The sequence below is a fragment of the Acipenser ruthenus genome, chromosome 21, assembly GCF_902713425.1.
Source record: "Acipenser ruthenus chromosome 21, fAciRut3.2 maternal haplotype, whole genome shotgun sequence".
In the NCBI taxonomy this organism is placed as follows: Eukaryota; Metazoa; Chordata; class Actinopteri; order Acipenseriformes; family Acipenseridae; genus Acipenser; species Acipenser ruthenus.
In genome coordinates, this window is record NC_081209.1 from 21,170,483 (window position 1) to 21,193,802 (window position 23,320).

Consider the following 23,320-nt stretch of genomic DNA (forward strand, 5'->3'; position numbering starts at 1 on the left):
TTACAATGAAACGGATTGGATCTTTATTTAGGTTACATCGAAGACACGGATTGGAGTTTTATCGGTTCTGAACCTGGAGTTCCCTTTTTTTTTTTTTTAGACACGCTGTATAAAAAAAGATGGCCGCAGTTTCGCTGTATCTGAACGCTTTGTAAATAAAGAAAGAAAGAGAGCGCAAGAACAGTCGGGCACGTAGAGTGAGAGAAACGCTTATATACGGGGCACCACTGAGATATCTGCAGTCCCGGACTATCCAAGTTGTAACCCCTCGTTCCCTTGCCCCAGTTATTATTCCCTGCTCTGATGTGATGGAGTGTCCGCACCTAAACTCCAGCGTCTGCATCGCTCCGGATTCCACTCAGTTCCCGAACGGGTCGCCCTCGTCCTGGTGCTGCAGCGGTAAGTCTTCAGCCTTGATACGGAAAACGGTTCGGTTAGACGGAGCAGGAAACCCCGCAGGTTCTGGGACGAGGCCTGTAGTCTTATATTAAAATACTTCCTGTGTTTGTTTACTGCAAGTACTCCACTGTAAACTGAATGCCAAGGAATATATGTTTGTACGTACATTTTATATATATATATATATATATATATATATATATATATATATATATATATATATATTAGTTTTGCGTCCCACAACTTATGTATTTTTCCACTGTACGATAAATACAACATGCAAACCAGAAAAGGGATATCATCTAGTTGGCAAGACGTGCGTGTGCCATCAGAGTGGTACTGTGTAAACAGTTTTGAATTTGCGCTATTATTAATTTATCCACTCTACAGATAACTTCATTTTATCATTATGCCGTCACATAAAACAGGTTAACTGGGGTTATTTTTCTACTAATAACTAGTCGTGAAATTGAAAATGGAATAAAAAAAAAAAAAGTGACCCGAGGTCAAAATTAATGCTAACTTATGCAATTTAAGAAATGGTTTGCGTTTACATTCTTCTGTGTGTCTACTGTGGATACGGACACAGTAATTACATTTTTAGCATCGCCTAAGGTGAATTTAACAAACGACTTTAAGATGTGTGTCGCCTGGGGTGTCTTATTTCCAAGACTTAGCGCTTCAAATTCGTGCTACACTGTTCTCGTGGAATAACCACAACTACCATATTTCATAACAATTACCTTCAGTAACTATGACATTGGCACACATAAACACATTAAATTAATGTGTCAAGTGGCGCAATTGACATTTCAGGCTTTGAGCTGTTTTTTCCCCCTGAAGTTAGTGGGTCACGTGTGTCTTTTTTCTGTTTAAAGTTTGTTAAGGAAAATAGAAAGTGCATAATGCTCATCACATCCAGGTGTGTAGGTGTTTGTTGGAGATCCAAGACCTCCAATGCGACTGTGTAGTCGCTGATTGTCCCCAGGATTACATACTGTATCTGTACGTTTGCCGAAAAGCATAACCTTTAAATGTTGTTTTCATAAAGGAAGCATTTGACAAATTCAAATACCTGCCGTTTTATTTTATTTTAATGTGACAAAGTCCAGGAAATATTTCAAACTTATAACCGGCAAAATGATAGTTTCCAGTGAAATACGAAATTGCCTGCTCTTTGTTGTACAGCTCTCCACTCCTTGAGTATTCATTTCTGGTCATAACTCTTTGCATTGATGTCATCAGCCTGAGCCTGGTGAATGAGCAGTAGGGTCTCTGCTTTACAGCTGGTCATCACTGAGGATATTGAATATAAACAGGGCTGAGTTCAGTTGGTGCTCAGTGCCAAACGTAGCCTTGGATTTCTTGTTCTTTGCAGTCGGCAGAGTTGGCAAAAGTGACAAATTAAACATGCGGCCTGAACGAACATTAGTAATCTGTCATCTTGCAAGGAATACCCCCTTTGTAGCTGGGCTATAATTATATACCCATTCGCTTAAGCACAGTACAGTACAGTACCACATCAGTTTGACACGACTAACAAGAAATGGGAAGTGCTATTACTGTTACTGTACATTTGGGTATCATGCAAATGCCCAATTCTTACCTGCCTTGTGGTAATGCAGTGTATTAAAATATATATTTTTATATAATAAACATAGTGGTGTGTGTATTCGATTGCTCATACCACCACTGCTGCAGTCATTCATAAAGGACTCATTCATTACAACTAATAACTCAAACAGTGCAAGTTACCTTCTTTAGTGTATTTTGTTTCATAAGAAAGCATACAACTTCAGGGAAAAACTTTTTTTAAATTATTATTATTATTATTATTGATGTGAATGGCAGTGGTATTAACATCCACCACTGTTCTAGATCTTGTGAATTGATTCACTGTGTTAGTGAGTTGCTATTACTAAGCGTGTATGACAGAAAATTAAGAATGATGTCTGCTTCAATGTTTGTTTCCTTTTTTTTATTTTATATAAAAAAAACTATCGTTTGGAAAAGCCAGGCGTGGGGCAGCCCATTGGTCTTTCTGTTTTCCTGTGTGCAATTGTCATAAACTGTTGAAAAAGAACAAAGCAGCAGTCGGCTCCTGGACTGACAAAGCCACATACCCCCTACAAAGTGGTGCAAGCTGTGCACTGGAGCAGTTAAGTCAATCTGGCTCACTGTGTCTTTTAGCATTCAAGTGCGAACAGCCACATATAACCGTTTTGCAAAAAGTCCAAACAAAGCATTGCCACACCAGAGCTTTGGTACTACGTTGCACTGTTATTCATATGTTTTGCTCTTGCCAGCTGGCAAATGCAGCTTTGATTTGCTATTTGAGTAATTTAGAGTACTTTTAGGGGTAAAAACACAAAATGGCTTGATTTGTATCCAGCTTTTAAATGAGGCGAAATCTGAACTACATTTTTTTCTGGTAAGCAATTTAGGGAACAGTACCGCCTTTAGGCTATGTTAACAGTATGCATTTTTTTTCCTGTCACAGAAGCTTAGTAAATGAGCCCCACTTGCACTGCATCATGTTGCTATAGTGATAGTCCAGCAGCTCCATTAGGTTGATATGCATTGGCCAGAAAATCGTTGTACAGTGCAAGACATTTCTTTTCATATTGAATATTCAAAGTATTTTCCATAAATGTTAAAATGTTGATCAGTTTTCTACGTAAGTAAACAGCACTCATGATGGCTTACATTCCAGGATGTTCATTTTTTAAATACAATGATAAAGCATGCATTTAATATTGTTTCACTTGAGGCTATAAGGATACGGTTTGCTCCCTAATTTTGAACTTTGGTTTAAAAGATCTGACTTTACAAAAGCTGGTCGTGTAGACTACAGTTGCATGTACAGCCTCAATTCACCCTGTGTTTAATTTCTGTTCTGGTCAAGTTCATTTGAAAGTGTGCATGGTTGGGGGAACAGACTTGCTGTTAAATTATTCATGTTGACTTAACAGATCAAATAAATATTCCGGGATGTACTGTATGGTAATGATAGGATTTACTCGTCTTGAAAACCCCAGTGCACATTATATTTAGAATTCATTGGTTATAAATATGCAGGATTGCCTTTATTCTTAGCCCTTTTTTTATAGACAAAGTAACTGCTGGAGTCATGCATATGGTATACAAAAGAGAATTCTGAACCTTAATATCTGCCCTTGTACTGTACTGTACTGTACAGTCTGCCTCTATTCTATTTCCCTTGTTCCATTACATCACACCATGATGTGATACTGCATGATGGCCAGTGTGTGTGTGTCTGTTAAGAGAAAGGTGAGAACACGGTCATTACAGCCACTTCTAAGCTTTCAGCTGCTCTACAAAGAGCACTGCATGCAAGAGAATTAACTGTTCCTTGGCAACGGCTATTTCGGATGCATGTTGTCTGAGTGGGTTCCATGCACAAAGATCAATCTCTTTATCCTGTCGGGGGTGGAGAATAAACTAAAATAGACTGCCCCCTCTCAGTCTCATTCAGTATGAGCAGTGCCTCAAAGACTCTGGTCAGGTAGTAGCCCTGATATCAGAATTACTTCAGTTAAGTAACCCTAACACAAGTGAAATTGTTCTCATCAGACAGCAACCATGCCTTCATGACCCCTGTTTAATTTTCATTCAAACTAATTTTCGCTAAAGCAGATTCAGAATTGGGTTGTCATCAGAGCTACCAGTGTTACCAGAAAAAAAAAAAAAAGAATTTCAGTGTACCATCTGAAAATGAGGCTTTTGATGCAAGCTTGCTGTATGCATTATAGGTGGCTCTTCTCTAGACTGTTTTCTAGATGAATAGAAATGATTGGGCATATGGCACAGTGCTGCCAGTATGTTCAGCCTACTACATCTCTGCTAGGGTGCATGCTGGTTTAGTGTGGACTCATCCTCGTCCAGTTTCTGCAGCAATAATTTTTAAGCCAATGTCCCTCTCTGCAACAATAAAGCCAGGTGTTTTTTTACACGAGTAGATGCTCAGGAGACGTTTGTCTCTTCCAATTTGCTTAATGTACCTTGGCAACAAAGACTGCTGAATGAACAAGCAATAACACTGTCAAAAAACTGTGACTAATATCCCCTTCAGATAGAAGTACAAGCTGTCTATCCACATGATATATAGCGAAACTTTCTTTTTAGGGTTCTCCTTCAAATTGTGAACCCAAATGTGTAGGGCCCTATGAAATCCGTTTTTATTATTTTGAATTTTTGGATTCTTTCCTAATTTCAGATTTTTCGGTTTTAAAAATCTGTAATTTGTTAGTTTGTTTTTTTTATAACCACAAGTGTTTGATACATTGACAATGATGAAGCTAGAAATGCATGACAAAAAAAAAAAAAAAACCTTTCTAAACGGTTTTAATCAATAAAAAGGCACTTTCTAATATCTCCCCGAGAACTTTAGAGAAAAAATGCAGCAACTAGACCCTGCATTCTGCAGTAGTCATTACAATACTATCTGCTCAGAATAACTTATAGGTAGTCGTTTTCCCCCCAAGCGATAACGGTAGCTAGCAAGTGAAGTGGCACGAGAGGCAGTGTTTTTTTACAGTTAAAACCACGGTTGTGTATGGTGGCTGAGAGGTGCAAAAATATTTGTTTCATACATTCCCATGATGTGTGTTTCTTGAAGCCTCTTGTCATATAAACACCATGCAATTTTAAACTATACTTTTAAAATATACAGTACTGTGCAAAAGTTCTAGGCAGGTGTGAAAAAATGCTGTAAAGTAAGAATGCTTTCAAAAATAAACATGTTAATAGTTTATATTTATCAATTAACAAAATGCAATGCAGTTAACAGAAGAAAAATCTACATCAAATCAATAGGTGTGACCACCCTTTGCCTTCAAAACAGCATCAGTTCTTCGAGGTACACTTGCACACAGTTTTTGAAGGAACTCGGCAGGTAGGTTGGCCCAAACATCTTGGCGAACTAACCACAGTTCTTCTGTGGATTTAGGCAGCCTCAGTTGCTTCTCTCTCTTCATGTAATCCCAGACAGACTCGATGATGTTGAGATCAGGGCTCTGTGGGGGCCATACCATCACTTCCAGGACTCCTTGTTCTTCTTTACGCTGAAGATAGTTCTTAATGACTTTCGCTGTATGTTTGGGGCCGTTGTCATGCTGCAGAATAAATTTGGGGCCAATCAGATGCCTCCCTGATGGTATTGCATGATGGATAAGTATCTGCCTGTACTTCTCAGCATTGAGGAGACCATTAATTCTGACCAAATCCCCAACTCCATTTGCAGAAATGCAGCCCCACCATGCTTCACTGTTGCCTGCAGACACCCATTCGTGTACCGCTCTCCAGCCCTTCGGCGAACAAACTGCCTTCTGCTACAGCGACATATTTCAAACTTTGACTCATCAGTCCAGAGCACCTGCTGCCATTTTTCTGCACCCCAGTTCCTGTGTTTTCGTGCATAGTTGAGTCGCTTGGCCTTGTTTCCACGTCGGAGGTCTGGCTTTTTGGCCGCAAGTCTTCCATGAAGGCCACTTTTGACCAGACTTCTCCGGACAGTAGATGGGTGTTCCAGGGTCCCACTGTTTTCTGCCAATTCTGAGCTGATGGCACTGCTGGACATCTTCCGATTGCAAAGGGAAGTAAGCATGATGTGTCTTTCATCTGCTGCAGTAAGTTTCCTTGGCCGACCACTGCGTCTACGGTCCTCAACGTTGCCCGTTTCTTTGTGCTTCTTCAAAAGAGCTTGGAAACCCCTGTCTGCCTTGAGATTTCTGCCTGGGAGAGACCTTGCTGATGCAGTATAACTACCTTGTGTCTTGTTGCTGTGCTCAGTCTTGCCATGGTGTATGACTTTTGACAGTAAACTGTCTTCAGCAACCTCACCTTGTTTGCTGAGTTTGGCTGTTCCTCACCCAGTTTTATTCCTCCTACACAGCTGTTTCTGTTTCAGTTAATGATTGTGTTTCAACCTACATATTGAATTGATGATCATTAGCACCTGTTTGGTATAATTGTTTAATCATACACCTGACTATATGCCTACGAAATCCCTGACTTTGTGCAAGTGTACCTAGAAGAATTGATGCTGTTTTGAAGGCAAAGGGTGGTCACACCAAATATGGATTTGATTTAGATTTTTCTTCTGTTCACTCACTTTGCATTTAGTTAATTGATAAATATAATCTATTAACATGTCTATTTTTGAAAGCATTCTTACTTTACAGCATTTTTTCACACCTGCCTAAAACTTTTGCACAGTACTGTATACATATATATTTTGTTTGTTTTAAACTGATTTTGTGGTTATGTCCTCGGGTGCCTAATTTTTTTTTCTCTGAATTAATCGATTCCGTCCGTGTTCTGTGCAACGTGGATTTCATAGGGCCTTACTTATGCACTGATCCTGTATGTCTGCCTTCTAAAGACCTTTCGGATTGCATTTTGGTATAAACCGATGAACTGTTGATCAAAAGTATTAGTCCTATAGTTAGTAACTCGAAATTGATAACCCTCTCTATTAAACCTAACATTTAATGTAGTCTTGAATACACTTCTAACCAGCAATTGAGATATTTTCTGGAGGGGCCAGAATGTATGTAATGAGTTTTACACACATCTTGAGAACAACTTCTCATGATAGACACTTCTAGTTTTGTATTGGCAGCTCTTCCAGGGGTGTAGTGTACTCTTTTACTAACCTGAGTGTCAGATTTGTACATGACATCTTATTGTGTCCTCTCTTTCAGTTTGCCGCTCAAACAAAAGCCCGTGGGTGTGTTTAACATGTTCAAGTGTGCAGTGTGGAAGGTAGGTGAAAGGCTTGAGAAAGGAAAATGCACCATATCATTTCAGTGTTTCATATCATATCTTGGATATTGTTTTAAGGTAGCTTTCTCAACAAAATTGTGGACAATTGGTGAACTTGATATGAAAATAAATGATAATGCTTTTTCAGGCTTGTGTTTATTTATTTATTTATGTATTCATTCATTTCATTTTAAGATACGTAAATGGACATGCAAAGAAGCATTTTGAAGACTCGCAGATTCAAGCCAGCAATCACAAGAAATCTGAAAAACACGACAAGGAGAAGCCACAGCATGCTGTGTGTATGGATTGCAGTAGCTATAGCACATATTGGTATGTAGAAGCAGCTTGCTGTCTCTGTGTGCTAACTGTACTTTAACAATGAGGTGAAGCGAGTTGTCAAGGAATTGACAGAAGCATGATGGAAAATCAAAGTGTGTGTCACAATGGCCACATTCCTCTGAAATACAGTTCTAGTTTTAAGTGGAATTTCTGTTGTATGCAGGACTTGAATGAATAAACCATATCAAGACAGTATTAAGTGGCCTGCCCTCAAAAGAGCCGTTATAAAACTTGCTGCACTGAGGCCAAAGTAGTTTGGGTAGATTTGTTAGAGTTTGTAAAAACTGTTCATGTTGGTGTTTGCAACCTTGTTACAATATAGATAGATGGATGGATGGGCTTCAGTGAGTTACAGGAAAATAATTTCATGAGCATTTAAATAATATTTTTAATTGAAGGTAGTTTGAAATCCAGGACTGGGTGCAGTGTTATTGTGAGTTTCAAGCCCCTTTTTCAGTTGCTTGTAATCAAGTTAGTAAAATTCCCAATTAATAAAAGAAACAAAGTTTAGGTTAAGGATCAGAACGTAGCATATTGGTAAACAAACTTTTTTAATTAATATGGATGTGGAAAATGTTTTGCAAGTACGTTTTCAAAAAGATCTGTTAATAAATTGCCCCTACGCTGAAAATAATGGAACCTCTGCTTTTAAAATAAGTTGAAATCTTTCTTTATAGGAACTGGATTTCTTTTGATTGCACAACAGCATGTGTTATACAGGGAAGTGTGGTTTGTATAGGAAGTGGCCTCCACCTTGCCAGCGGCTACTTTTTCATTCAAGTCACTTTAAAACTGGAAGTGCTTTGTTTCCTACAGGTTTTAGGAATGTGCCTTTTTTTTTTTAAAGATGAAGATTGAATTGCAGCAGCAGATTGGTTCTCGTTTTACATAGCTCATGTTCCTTTGTGGATTCCACTGTTTTGTGTGGAATTTGTGACTGAAAACCACTGCAAGAGCCCCTCTGCATCAGGCATGAAAAGCTGGAGGGAATTCAAAGCACTGGATAAGATTTTTGTTCTTTACATAGTGATTCCATATGCTCGCAGTGTTTGAAGTAAACTCCCTACAGACATACAGAGGAAAGGCTGTTCTGCAAAATGATCACTGTGATCGGCTGATAATCAGCTGTTCAGTTTTCCATGCCAGGAACAAGAACAGTTCAAAAATGTAATAATCGTACAAGTAATTCAGATTTCATGTGATTAATGAGCATTATACTTGCAGTTCTTTATTTTCCATATTGATATTTCTTGTTTGATACTGGGATTGCTATTTCAGACCTACAGGTCTGAATACAGAGACACCTTGAGGTCTATTCTATTGATCTAAAAACCCAGGATTCCAATTATTATTTTTGCAGACCGAGAGACTATATATGAACCGGGATGTTTTGATTATTTTATTGGGCCGTTTATTGATAATTTAAACAGCAGTTAGAGCCACCATGTTTTAAGATAGGTTGAATATATCTCCTTTTATCAGACTTTCACAGTTTTCTTTGAGGTACATTTTCTTGAAGGTTCAGCAGCTTTTATTTTTATACTCTGGAAGGAATGAGTGGGTAACAGAAACCAATCCAAACATGTTCAATAAGGCTTACAGTAGCAACAAGCCTACATTGTTAACTTTTTCTCTGTTTTGTGTTCTATATAGGCTACATTTTAAAATAATCAAGAGATGGTGCCATAGTGTTAAATATTACAGAAAACATAACACTGAGAATTCTAGGGTTGGGACAGGATTACAGAATGTGTAACTGTGATTAACCCTTAATTACATTTTATAGTATTTTCAAGCTTTAATTGTTAATAGATTGGTGTAATAGTTCACTAATGCAGAGAAACTTTGTCCTTTCAGCTACAGATGTGATGATTTTGTTGTCAACGACACCAAGCTGGGCCTGGTGCAGAAGGTCAGAGAACATCTACAAAACTTGGAAAAGTAAGTACAGAGATACAGAAGAAGATCGCAATAAAAAGATTAGTTTACACTGCATTGGGATTAACAGCAAATAATTCATGTTACAAAATTCTGTTTTACAGAAAAGGGGGACATTTGAATTTCTTTCTTTCTCATTACTGTAGATAGAGAATTATGCCACCTGGATCTAACCTGTAGCTGAATTAAATAAAGCACGTGCCTACCCCAGTCCATTACTTAAAATCAATGTGTAATGTGTTGATATTAAAGGTACAAAGAGCCCAGGGGAAAAAAGTCTTCTGTTGAACCATATAGCTATTGCAGGATTTGCAAGCACTCAATACATGTGTTATTGTCTCTGAGGACTCGCTGGTATGAACACGTGTTTTACTGATCAACAATTTTTCTTTCCAACGGTAGAATTGAATTTGTGGTGTACAATGGAAGCCTGTGTCTTATATCTTGGAACAAATTAAAATAAAAAGAGAATTGTCTTGCAACAATTTTGCTTCTAGGCATCAAGATTCTGAATGTATAATTGCTTAATGCTTGCCTCCTTAGTAATGAGGGATGCATATTAGGGAGCTTTTTTTTTTTTCTTTTAAGTTTTCCATCCACGAGAAATATGACGGTTCTAGTTAATGGAGAATGTTACACCCTCTTCCCTACAAATAGTTTTACTCCAGGCTTGTGGTCTTGGAAATGAACACATTTACCGACAATTTATTCTGACTTAACAATAATCAAACGATTATTGAATAAAAATCTTAAATTACAAAGGAAACATGATTGCATAGTAGCCTGTACTTGGTATGTTCCCTTTGCTTGTCCAATTGTGATAACACTTCATAAGGACCTTCTTTAGAAGTGTATCAAAATCTCGGGGCTCATGGAGGCAGTCTGTTTGTACCAAAGTTTTTTCTAAATAACTGCTTATCCAGTTAGGATGAATATCAAAAAGGACATTATGTAGCACAACTTATTAAAAGTATGTGAATCTTGGGGGCTCCCGAGTGGCGCATCCAGTAAAAGCACTCGCTAGAGTGCAGGATGCGCTCTATAGCCTGGACTTCGCCGGTTCGAGTCCGGGCTATTCCACAGCCGACCGTGGACGGGAGCTCCCAGGGGGTGGCGCTCAATTGGCCGAGCGTCGCCCGGGGGGAGGGAGGGTTAGGTCGGCCAGGGTGTCCTCGGCTCACCGTGCAGCAGCGACCCCTGTAGTCTGGCCGGGCGCCTGCGGGCTTGCCTGTAAGATGCCCAAAGCTACGTTGTCCTCCGACGCTGTAGCTCTGAGGCGGCTGCACGGTGAGTTCGCAGTGTGTAAAGAAGCGGACGGCTGACGACACACGCTTCCGAGGACAGCGTGTGTTCATCTTCGCCCATCCCGAGTCAGCGCAGGGGTGGTACCAGTGAACTGAGCCTAAAAAATAATTGGGCATTTCAAATTGGGGAGAAAATAATAAAAAACTAATTGGCAACGACTAAATAAAAAAAAAAAAAAAAAAGTATGTAAATCTTGGGGGTTTATGAAAGCAGGTTTACAGGTTAATAAGATTAGATCAGAATAATAAGTAGAGAGACAGTAATTGAGTTCAGTTCTTGAATATCCATGAATATTTCTTGAACTACTTTGTATGTTTTTTTTTACACTCAATGTAACCCCCAAGAATTCACACTTTTTTTTTTGTTCTTCTTTTCTCTTTGATAATGCAGCTCTGGCTTCAGTGTGGATAGACACAGAAAAAGAAAACTATTGGAAAGTTCATCCCTCAACAATAAACTACTGAAAGTCAATGTAAGTATTATTCTGCAGACTTTAACCTACAGCATCTCGAACAAACATTCAGTTAAAGCTGTAATACCCCGGCTCTATATTTTAGATTGGGTAACAATGTTTTATTTTATTCTTATTGCAGTAATACAATACAGATTTCTGAGCAGAGTTGCGTTGTTTAAATGAGAGATCATTCAATATCAGCAAGAGACTAATAATCAGTTAACTTTAAAAGTGTAAAAGCCACACACTTAAATAGTTACCTGAAACTCAGGAAGAACACTGTGCCAAAACTAATTTATTATAGCAATATTAATTAATCAACAGCATTAGCTTTTTGTATTTCTTATTTAGAAATATGAACGACAATTTGACTCTGAAGAAAACGTTCTCTTATAAAAAGTTTAGTTTTCGTTCTGTAGAAAATATTTTTTTACCATTCAAACAATATCATTTCATGTCTAACATTAGTTGACATCAGATCTCAGACAATTAGACATTTGCCTCAGCATTTTATTCACCACATAGTGTGCAGCATTACAACTTGTCATTGCAACATTGTTAAAGCCTTTAAATTTGCAGCATTGCAGCCACGAAAACCAAAGAAAGAAAATACATGTAACAACAGAGTTCAGTGAGCTTTTATTATTTAAATTGGTACACTGCCGGGCAGTTAAAGGTTCACGAAATACTAAATAATACAGAAATTCTAAAGCCATACCAAAGTATGAAAAATATGGAAGCTTCCTAGTTCCAATTTTAAAAAAAATCATATGTAGGACTTTTTATCTCCTACGTAGGACTTTGTATCTCCTAATTAGGGCATTTTATCTCCTAATTAGGAGATTAAAATAATTAGGAGAAAAAGTCCTACATGGGAGATAAAGTCCTAATTAGGAGGTTTTACTTTTTTTTTTTTTCATTGGCACTAGGACTCTTCCATAGGAAAAATAATCATGTTGAAAGAAAATGAAATAGACCCCTCTACTTGATTCGGGAGAGCTGTTCTTTCAGCACCACGTGCAAAGAGAATTCGGGCTGCCTTGCGTCAGTCTTGCAAGTTTACTTTGTTTCTATCTAAGCTGTGGGGCAAGGAGGAGTCGATTTGGTACCGGTTTTAGGAGTCCTTTTAAAGGCTCGGTTCAGCGGGTTTTGTCTTGGTCCGGGTGCATTTTAATGAGTAAAACAAACTAGAAGTGCTTTCTTCACCATCAGCCCGGGTGGCTGTCGGCAGTTGACGAACTGCTCAGGCAGATGCCAAAATGACATAAAATTCGAAGCTAATTCGGCATCTGCCCGCTGCAGCTGGGCACTTCGCCAACTGCCCGGGCATTACGGCAACTGCCCGATTTCGGCAACGGTCCATAACGTGTATACAGAATATGTATAGTTTACAGTTGTTGCTGTAAATGTCCATAGTGAGACATTCGCAAAATTAAGTTGCTGCAGATATTTCCTGTTTTGCAGTATCTGCTTTCAAGTGGGTGGGGTGGTTTTTCAGCGAATTTGAAGAAGAAATTGTCTTCACATTGTTTCATTTAAATCAGTTAGTAGTAGACAAAAGATATCTTTGTAGAAGTACTGGGGCTGTGCTGATTCATTTTCCAGAATACAATGCAGCAGGATTATTCAGTGTTTTTATTTTGTTATACTGAATTGCCTTGTGGGTTTCAAGTATTGATTGTAAAATCAAGCAGGCACCACAAATCGGTGGTCCCCAGAGTCTACTGCTCAGACCCAAGCACCCCTTAAAATGCAGCTGAAAGGTTGTAAAATAGGTTTTTAAATGATATGTAAATGTGTTTTTTATTCATGCAGTGACAGGTTTACTTAAAATGGCATTGTTGTTTTTTCTCTTGTGATTCTTAACAAGGTTGTGTGTTTTCTTTAAAGGGTAGTTCCTCTGCTCTGTGTGCTACTGGCCTTCGTAATCTGGGAAACACGTGCTTTATGAATGCCATTCTCCAGTCCCTCAGGTAATCAGCCATTCCTGCATCATTGCTCTGCTTCAGTGAGCATCGCGGTTCACCATAGGAGTTCTTAATCCAGTGCTTCCAACCTGCAAATATTTCAACTGTAATGTTTCTTTTATACATTTTAAAATGTTTGAATTACTGCTTGTACATTGTTAAATGAAGACATTACTGTACTCTGTAAGGTAGTATTGTAGAGGAACTTCAGAAACTACGCATCATGCCAACTGTGCTTTGCTGGGTTGCCTGGGCACAAGCAGCAGCAGCAGCAGCTTTAGTCTAAAATTGAATGTTTCACTTTTGGCCATGACCCAGCACTTTGCTTAGAGAGTGTTGAAAAAGATGTGTTAATGTGCAATGCATGGATGTTTCATAATAGAGACTCTGAAGCTGAGTTGTAACGATTCTGCTGTAAAATCTGCAGTGCTTCTTTTATTGTTGTGGACATTATGGTTGGTTGTTGTTTAGTTAAAGTATTCACACTCTATTTATTCCAGAGTTTGGATTGATGTCCCCAAAAAAAAACCCAGACCTGGTTGACATTTAATTTCCTCAAGCTGATTGCTACTCTCGTTCAGAGACGTGTCCCTGCTACAGTCCAACCTGCAGTAACAGCCTGTAAATCATTCACACTCTGTCAGATCTCAAGAAGCAAAACACAAATGTAAAATACTCCTGACCAGTTCAGCCACCTTTTTTTTTTTTTAATATATAGTTTTGTTGTTTAACCACATAGGTAATTTTTTTCTTCTCAAAATAGCTATGTTATGTTTTTCAGTAATATTCAACAGTTCTGCTGCTATTTCAAGGAGCTGCCGGCTGTGGAGTTGCGCAGTGGGAAAACTGCAGGTAGAAGAATGTACCACACGAGGAGTCTGGGGGACAACAGTGTGTAAGGTCCTATTAAGTTTTATCAAAATTCGGGGGGGGTTAGTGTTGTCAGTTTTGAAAGGGGAGTACTGGATGTTGGGTTTATCACAGTTCACATTATACCTGATCATAAAAAGTGTCAGTTGTAGTTCAACACAACTTAAATCAGATTGCGGCACAGTTTTTTTTTCTTTTTTTTTTTTTTAAACATAAAATAAATTGGTGTCCCTGTAGCATGTCGCTATTCTGAATTGTCAGCACTAATGATATATTTTTAACCACACAGCATAAAGCAGCTTTTTTCTAAATATACATGTGTCCATCAATAGATTCCATGAATGTCCATCATTTGATACCTGACCCTTGTTGCTTAAGATTTGACCACAATGCATTTTCATTTCTGTTCTCTCTTCCTCCTAAACAGCTCCCTTGTAGAAGAGTTCCGGAAGACACTGTGTGCTTTGTGGCAGGGAAGTCAAACCGCATTCAGTCCTGAATCCTTATTTTATGTTATTTGGAAAATCATGCCAAATTTCAGGTACAGTGTTCAGAAATGTTTGTGTACATGTTGCATCTCTCTCCCTATGTTATAATGGGTTTATTAACACACACACACACACGCTGCTTCTTTTTATACCAATTAAAAATGATTAATTTCAATAATCCAGTTCAATTTCATACTGCAAGTACTGCACCAATTACATTTTTGTTTTACATATTCTAATTTCTTCATTTAGAAAATTCAATATAGAGTGATTCTTCAGCCATTTTAGGCCTAATGCACAAAGGATTTACCACAGTGCTAAGTAACCTGCCTTTTTTTCTAAAGATAACCATTTTTGAAAAAAAATAAAAAAATAAACTTGCTAGTTCTGTAACATTAGCAGTGTGTGTTTCATTAAAAGGAAAGTGTGCAAACTTAGCAGTGGGGTAAATGCTTTGTCAATATGGCCATGACAGGGTGGGACATGAAGTTCACATACTCTGTATTAATACATTATTTTTTATAATGTCATAAGGATGTTTTACTGTGGGTTATTCTACCAATTTAAAGTATATCAGAAAGCTAGTAGTCGTTTTGTGTAAATTCACAGACTTTGTGTTTTGTTTGTTGTTACCAGGGGATACCAGCAGCAGGATGCTCATGAGTTCATGCGGTACCTTCTGGACCATCTTCACTTGGAGCTTCAGGGAGAATGCAATGGAGTTTCCCGCTCCACGATTCCACAGGAGGGAGCAATGCTGTCTGTAGGGGGCAAATGCTGCATGTATGTATCCAATCATCTGGGCAGGCTACTGATGCATACGTCATGTATTTAACCCTTATTTAGGTTTAGCTTGTAAACTTACAGATTTGTATGCATTATAGAATATTTATACCTGGATATCCTTGGTTCTGTTGTTGGTATTAATATTACTTTTACATTGGGGAAATATCCAGACGCTGTATAAGCAAATATTGATCCATTGAAAGAACGTGCTTAGTCGTTAGTGACTGTTGATGGCTGGTTTTGACATTAAGAAGTTTGCAGCATAAAATTGTTACAAGTGGCTTTAATGCTGGGGTTCTTTTGTTTTAGAAATGGGACTTCTACAGTTGTGACATCAATATTTGGAGGTATTCTTCAGAATGAAGTGAATTGTTTGATATGTGGGACTGAATCTAGAAAGTTTGATCCATTCCTTGGTAAGTATTTCAATATGATTTTTTTTTTCTTTTTGCAAATTCTTAATGAACTTTTTCTTTACAAATGACAACAGTAAAATAAATAACCACGTTTTTAAAATTACTTTTTTAGATCTTTCGTTAGATATTCCAAGCCAGTTTAGAAATAAACGAACAAAGAACCAAGAAAGTGGACCAATTTGCACTCTGCGAGGTAAGGACTACATGTAATTTTATCCATCTCTACTCTTTGGGTACATCTGTGCTTCACATTTCTATACAAGACCAAATGGCCACCAGCTGTTTAATTCAAACTTTAAATGAGCATTGCAAGAAATGAAGGGAGAAGTTAGATTAAGTTCCTGTAGGATATTGGAACTGTAAAATCTGTTTATTATGACCACTCAAGGGATCTTCTGAAAACGGTCTTGTACGGACAAGTGATCTTTATTAACATGTGATTTTACCATTGACTGAAATTATTGTCATGGTTCCCATCTTTCAGACTGCCTGCGCAGTTTCACAGATCTGGAGGAACTTGATGAAACTGAACTGTACATGTGCCACAAATGCAAAAAACGTCAGAAGTCCACGAAAAAATTCTGGATTCAGAAGCTACCAAAGGTGTGAGGGGTGAGGGGGAATAAAATGAGCAGAATTAAGACACATGTTGATTGGTTACCTTTCATTAATTGGGGATTTATGTGCCAGCAGTTACTGAAATGTAGGATAAAAAGAAAAGCTAAGTGGAAGTAAGCACAGACTCTGATTTCTTGGTTTCTTTACTTATTTTTTTTTTCTTATTTCTTTTAGGTGTTCTGCTTGCATTTGAAAAGATTTCACTGGACCGCGTATCTCAGAAACAAGGTAGACACGTATGTAGAATTTCCACTGCGAGGTCTAGACATGAAGTGCTACTTATTGGAGGTTTGTATACATCATGGCTCATCATTTTATACAGCAGATTTAATATGACATGAGTACTCTGCCTTTTTAATGATTTCATACCTGAAGCAATAATTCTCTCCCATTTTTGAATCCCTAAATTCTAGCCTGAAAACAGCGGCCCAGAAAGTTGCCTTTACGAACTTGCAGCTGTGGTTGTGCATCACGGATCAGGGTATGTAGCTCATAACTTTACAAACAGAATGTGTTTTCTGAGTCATATGCTCCTGTATTTGCTTCTTTTCATTAGTTATAGTTATTGGTTATTTTCTAGACTGTGAAGCCTAAAGATAAATTATACAATTATTAAAGACCAAAATGTTCTTTCAAAAATGAGTTTGGTTTCAATCTACAGTTACCTGTATTTATTTGAAAGTCACTTATTCTTGTCTGCTTCTGCGATGATAGAAGTATTTCTACCACCTCTTCTGCGTTGTTGAACAGCTCAGAGTCTGTTTCCCCTTTGAATGGCAAATGCTTTCATGTCTTTTTAATCATATTCTTAGCTTCAGGCCCAGCAATAATGTTTTACGGGAGTTCAGAGGCAGTAATGCGGAAACTGTAACGAGCAAAAGAGATTTTTTTTAGCTGGAAACTTCAAAGTAACACCGTCCTGATAAGCGGAGAGTGGTTTCTCCTACAGGTTTATTGCTGTGGATGGGAGTAAGAAAATATGGTCGCTGGTCGCAGGAGGTTGTTCACAGTTAAATAATAGAGGAAAAAGGTTCAGTGGCCTCTGCAAGCAGTGACTTGTGACAGATGGTCTCTCTTCAGAGGTGATCGCTAAGGCAGATTTTACTGTACTTATTTCTGTGGCAGTAACACATTTAAACAGCTGGTACTAAAATAACAATTTTATAGAGAATTACGGGGCTTGAATATTTACTGCTTACTGTGTATAAAGCTTTTGACTTTGTCATTCTTACTGTTGCTGCCTTTTTGTGATACTGTTTAAAAATAAATTTACAAGAAGAAGTACTTTTAACTCTGTCCTCACTGACGTCCTCTGTCGAGCTCCTGGACGTTGAGGCAATTGGCTTAATAAAGTATATGTTTTTTTATTGTTCCTTTTTCTCTTTCTGTTTAGTGTTGGTTCTGGACATTACACAGCATATGCAACCCACGAGGGCCGCTGGTACCATTTCAACGACAGCACGGTCACGCTCACCGACGAGGAGACGGTGGTGAAGGCCAAGGCTTACATCCTGTTCTATATAGAACGCCAGACCAAATCCGCATCGGACTCCAAACTTTAATACCTCTCTCTCCCTGTCTGTCTCTCGCTCACTCTCTTAACGCTTTTATGTACTGAAGCATTCTGACAATACACAACTATTCCAGTTTTTCCATCAACACTTGATCCAAGACTTCATTTTCATCATGCACTTTTTTATTTTATTTAATTTTTCAAATTACTGTTGTGAATTTGAGTTTGTTGTCCAAGTGCTATTTTTTTTGTTTTCTTTTAAACACTTTTTTTTTTTTTTATCAGAGAACCTCAGTAAAATGTAACTGCTGCTTTTATTTTCACTTTTTAGATATATTTTTTATATATATATATATATATATATATATATATATATATATATATATATATATATATATATAGTTTGCCTTTTTTGTTGCTCTGTGTTACATTCCTCTCTGTGTGGCACATTTTGCATTTGTATTAGATTCCAAAGGTAAAGTTTTATGTTGGGAATGCTTAACCCTTCTCTTGGAGAAATAAAGGATCTTCACAAAGGAGGAACCTATTATGTAAGACTCACACAAGCTGAAACTGCCAGTCTTTGTTTTTTGCAATCGTCCTCAATTATTGTGAAAACCATTACTGTAAGCATTTGTTACATATACAATAAATTAATTGTGAAATCTGACTCCAAAAATACAATTACATGTGAAATGGGAACTTTTTTTTTTTTCAGGTACTGTAGTTCTGTATGAGTTTATCAGTTGTAATTGGTGATGTTTAAAAATGCACATGTGAGATGTCTCTCAATGTAATATAATGCATTGCTTAATTAACAAGATAACACACTGAAGAAACATTTTCAGAGACTCCGGAACTAAATTTAACCTGAAATATCTGTGCTTGAACATACAGCCAGCATTGTTAAACTAAACTTTGGGTTTTATGTTTGAAAAGGTGCTATTCAGTCCAATATTGTTCAAATAAACTGCACACATTTTATTTGGGTTCAAATTCTATTTAAAATTCACACCATAAGTGAATCAAATAAGTGTCCTGTAGATGAATGCATAATATACTCTAGGTGGCACTGCTTATCTTTGTGTTTTTGAAATGTAAAATGACTTTTTTTTTCCCCCAGAAATACTAATGTAGCTGATTCTTAAAGTACCATTATTTCTTCTATAATGTGGGTTCTGATTCTGTTAAAAAAAAAAAAAAAAAAAAAAAAAAAAATCACCACATAAGCTTGGCATAATAGATAGCCAGGAGAATTAATTTTCTTGGATGAGCCTGTGAAATCATTAGATTCAGAAGCAAATTTGCACAAGAAAAGATGAAAATGTATTAAGTTTTAATTGCAAAAAAACAGAGAATAAAGCTTTCTGTAGCCAGTATTTTGCCATTTGTTATAAGAGTGACAGTTATGCTGTTAAGTGCATAACCGGCACTTGATCCTGATCTTAAAAGAAATAGTATTTAGTAAATTTATCAGATTACTTTGGGCTAAACATATGCTTTTATGTAGCATCTGTGCTGGTAAATAGTTACAAACTTAAATGTGCTCAGAACATCCAGCATATTGTAGGCCTTTTAAAATGATCTTATTGCAGTTTAATCTTATTTAAATTTTTGTATCATTCATTTTGTAGCACCACTGACTTTTGTGATCCGTTTCACTGTTTTACTATGGCTATTTACAATGACAAGTGTTTAGAATTAAAACATGCAGAACACAGTAGAATAATTCAGAAGCGAATGCTGAATGCAATGGTCCTCAATCCCTTCTCTTTTTGATGACCAAATGATTTTCATATATAATCATTTGTGTATTTTTGTTTGGTTTTTAGTGGAAATCAAGACATATCAATCTTAAGTTGTGTCTGTAAATCAAACAAACTTTTAGTTATTTTGTAATTTCAAATGGTGTTAAGTGGAGTAGCAAAGTATTTTATTGACATTTGAATTATGTACCCCATTATCCAAATTTAAAAAATGGTATGGAATATGATTTTTGGCCATTGTCGGACCCAGTTCAAAGTTGAATGTCTCTTTTGTTCACAAGAACAGTGTTTCTGATATTGCTGCTCAATGCTCTGTGGATCTGGTCTGTGGAGTAATCACTTGTTTTCTGTTTCTTGACCATCTGGTTCTTCTATGTATATCAAAATAGCTGTCTGTCTTTTATAGGAAAGATTAGTGCTGTAGGCGATCTCCTCAGTGATTATGTACTTATCTTAATCACTATAATTATCTTAACCCAAAAACACAGTAATCAGCACTGTTATCACCAAATTTGTGACTTCAGATATAATGTCAGCAATAACTGCATGATGTGGAGTAGCCTATTTACTTTACACTTGTCTGAAAACTTGAAGGAACATTCCAATTTTGTAAAACCATACATTTCTGATTTTATTTTAATTGTATTATCTCCAAATTGTGGCAGACGGTCTAGTATTTCTTCGTAACACCTGTCCTTTGTTTTTAATCCAAGCTTACTTTCTTCACTTGTCTTGTATGGCTTTTCTAGTATGTTAAGAGGAAGATTTTGATTTATGTTACTGTGTTTCACACCTGGTTATGCCATTTAATGCCGACCAGTATATTGATTTGTGGGGTTGAACAATTAATTGCAACCACTTGACTTTGTTCAGTACTCTGTACAGCATATTATAGTTCTAAGATGACCAACTTTGGCCATTTTAAGCGCAGACCAAAAATCTATATATATTTTAGTTTGTTAAAATATTAGAAAGTTAGTTAATTGATGTATAATCATTCAATGGTAGTTTTGATTTTGTGAAGCTGTAAAAATCTTTCAAGCCATTTTGGTATTAACTACACCAATCTAGACCTGCAAATAGGACCAGGGATTAATTGCCTTAACGTTTTACAAAAAACAGTATATTTTAAGTTTTGTAGTCCAGGTATTTCCATAATAACTTGCAAAATTACTATTTTTATTTCTGGAAACTTGCAGTTTAAAGCATTGTTTAAAGCAGCAGCCAGCACGTGCATGGGGGAACATTGATTTTATAAAGGCATTTGGAGGTTTACAAGACGATAAATTGTGTTGAAGCATTAATATCTGCCTAGATTCCATCATCTATTGCCTGTATCAGAACTTTCACTGGATAATTCTTAAAAGATGATCTGTAAGTAACAGGTTAACAGCATGGAAAGAGGCGTTTCAGAGCCTGATCGGAGATAATCTTTTATTGACAGTAAATTGTAAAGACCGGATAAATTGGCCCTGGCTTGTGTTTCACTATTTACATGAAGTATCTGCTGCTGACTCGTGGGACCCTAACCACATGATGTGCTGTGAACCGTGTATTAGGGTTTGTTGCAACAGTCCAGTTTGCAGTTGTATTCCAGGTTTCTTTTTTCATACCTTGTTCTATTATTTATTATTATTATTATTATTATTATTATTATTATAACTTTCTCCATTTTCATCTGATGAAAGGGCATATGTACTGCAGTCTCGAAAGCTTGTGCACATTTTGTGATAGTTAAGGTCCATTTTAAAAGAAAGCTGAAAGTGTTTTTGTTTTTTCTTTTCTTTTTTTTCTGATTGTGACCAAATATTATGTTGCGTATATATTTTTACTTTAGCCACAGTATTGCAAAAGGTAGCTTAAAAGCAAACCTAACAATAATGCATTTAAAGAATTGTCATATTAATGGTCATTAAATGGTAGTCCCATCCCATGGCCATATCCAAGGGTAAAGATTAAGTAGCTTCAAATATAATTCATTGCTTTTTTTTTTTTTTTTAAATAAACATTTTTGTATGAGTTCCAATAATGAGTTATAATTTCTCAGTAGCTGCCTTTTACCTTGCTTTGAGCTTGTCAGGAAAATCCTAAGTGGTGGGTCTCGGTGTCGCATTATTTGAATGGAATGGGGATAGTCCAAGAATTTAGGATTCCCCAGACAAGCGTAAGGTCAAAGGCAGAATTACATAAAAATGATTTCAGTATTGAAGCAATGTAATGATTGCAAACTCCAAAAAAAAAAAAAAAAAAAAGCTGCTTACTCTTTTAAGGATATAGTTTTGCTTTAGCGCACTAACCTTGGCTTAGAATGAATGTGGCATTGGCATGATGTGTGTGTGTGTGTGTACTGCATGTGAAAGAGAGTTACTCTACAAGGAAAAAGTTTAATGTGAGTTAGAAGCACCCATGTAATGTGAAGCCATGCACCTCAGCACTTCTGTAACTTGAATCGGATAACTTGATGCTGTATGCACTCATTTGAACAGTTTAAAACACTTTTGTTATTTTTTTTTTGTTCTCTCTCTGCGTTCCAGAATTGTAACTGACACGATCCGCCTCTGAATCACTGAATACAACTAAGATTCATCATTTCGTTTTTGAATCGCCTGTTTAATGCTGGTTCTCTTACGTGCTGTAATAGCTGCATTACAATAATGGTATGTATGTATATTAGTTAATGTACTGTTTCACTGTTAGTAAAGTACAATGTTAACGATTGCTTGTGTGGTCACTTTGTTCAATGTTATTCGGAAATATGAATTCTGCATATTGTACTTGTATAGTTTACCTGTGTGTTTGTATACTCGATCCCACATACAATACTTAACTAGGATATTCAATATAAAAAGACAAAAAAAGTAGTGAGAAGGTATTACGTACACACACAATCTATAAACTGTCTTGCAATAAATTGCAACAGACTAATGATTGCCAATAATAAGCTATTCTATTAAATACACACACACTGTAATTTATAAAGTGTATATAATGAATAAACATATGGTGTTACACATGCCCTTCTACCACAAGTGAGGGAAGACATGATGCCAAATGAATGGCAGAGCCCTTGAGTCATGTGAAATGAGAGCTTTTCATCAGACTGAAGCTGACCTCTCAAACCTGTTCTGCACTGATGTTGCACAAGCTGATCTTTCCTGCTACAGAGCTGTAGTCCTGTCTTGTCCAGAGCTACAATGCTGAAAATTCAGAAAATGTACAACATTTTTTTTTTGATGAATGCATTTGTATTGTTTAAACTCTACAGCTGGCATGCATGAGATTTATCATCAAGGTTTTCAATGCATTTGTATTGTTTAAACTCTACAGCTGGCATGCATGAGATTTATCATCAAGGTTTTCAATGCATTTGTATTGTTTAAACTCTACAGCTGGCATGCATGAGATTTATCATCAAGGTTTTCAATGCATTTGTATTGTTTAAACTCTACAGCTGGCATGCATGAGATTTATCATCAAGGTTTTCAATGCATTTGTGTTGTTTAAACTCTACAGCTGGCATGCACGAGATTTATCATCAAGGTTTTCAATGCATTTGTATTGTTTAAACTCTACAGCTGGCATGCATGAGATTTATCATCAAGGTTTTCAATGCATTTGTATTGTTTAAACTCTACAGCTGGCATGCATGAGATTTATCATCAAGGTTTTCAA

At 36.9% G+C, this 23,320-nt stretch overlaps 1 protein-coding gene across 1 annotated transcript; it reads left to right on the forward strand.

The window, feature by feature from the left end:
- Positions 1-34: 34 nt before the first annotated feature.
- On the forward strand, positions 35-22,366 carry LOC117428498 (ubiquitin carboxyl-terminal hydrolase 3). Its single transcript, XM_034047584.3, has 15 exons — positions 35-399; positions 7,125-7,185; positions 7,381-7,518; positions 9,385-9,468; positions 11,161-11,242; positions 13,115-13,197; positions 13,973-14,086; positions 14,489-14,602; positions 15,186-15,332; positions 15,645-15,751; positions 15,864-15,944; positions 16,236-16,354; positions 16,544-16,657; positions 16,783-16,850; positions 17,763-22,366. The coding sequence occupies exons 1-15, from the start codon at positions 309-311 to the stop codon at positions 17,929-17,931; spliced, it is 1,572 nt and encodes a 523-aa protein (XP_033903475.1). The 5' UTR covers positions 35-308; the 3' UTR covers positions 17,932-22,366.
- Positions 22,367-23,320: the final 954 nt, after the last annotated feature.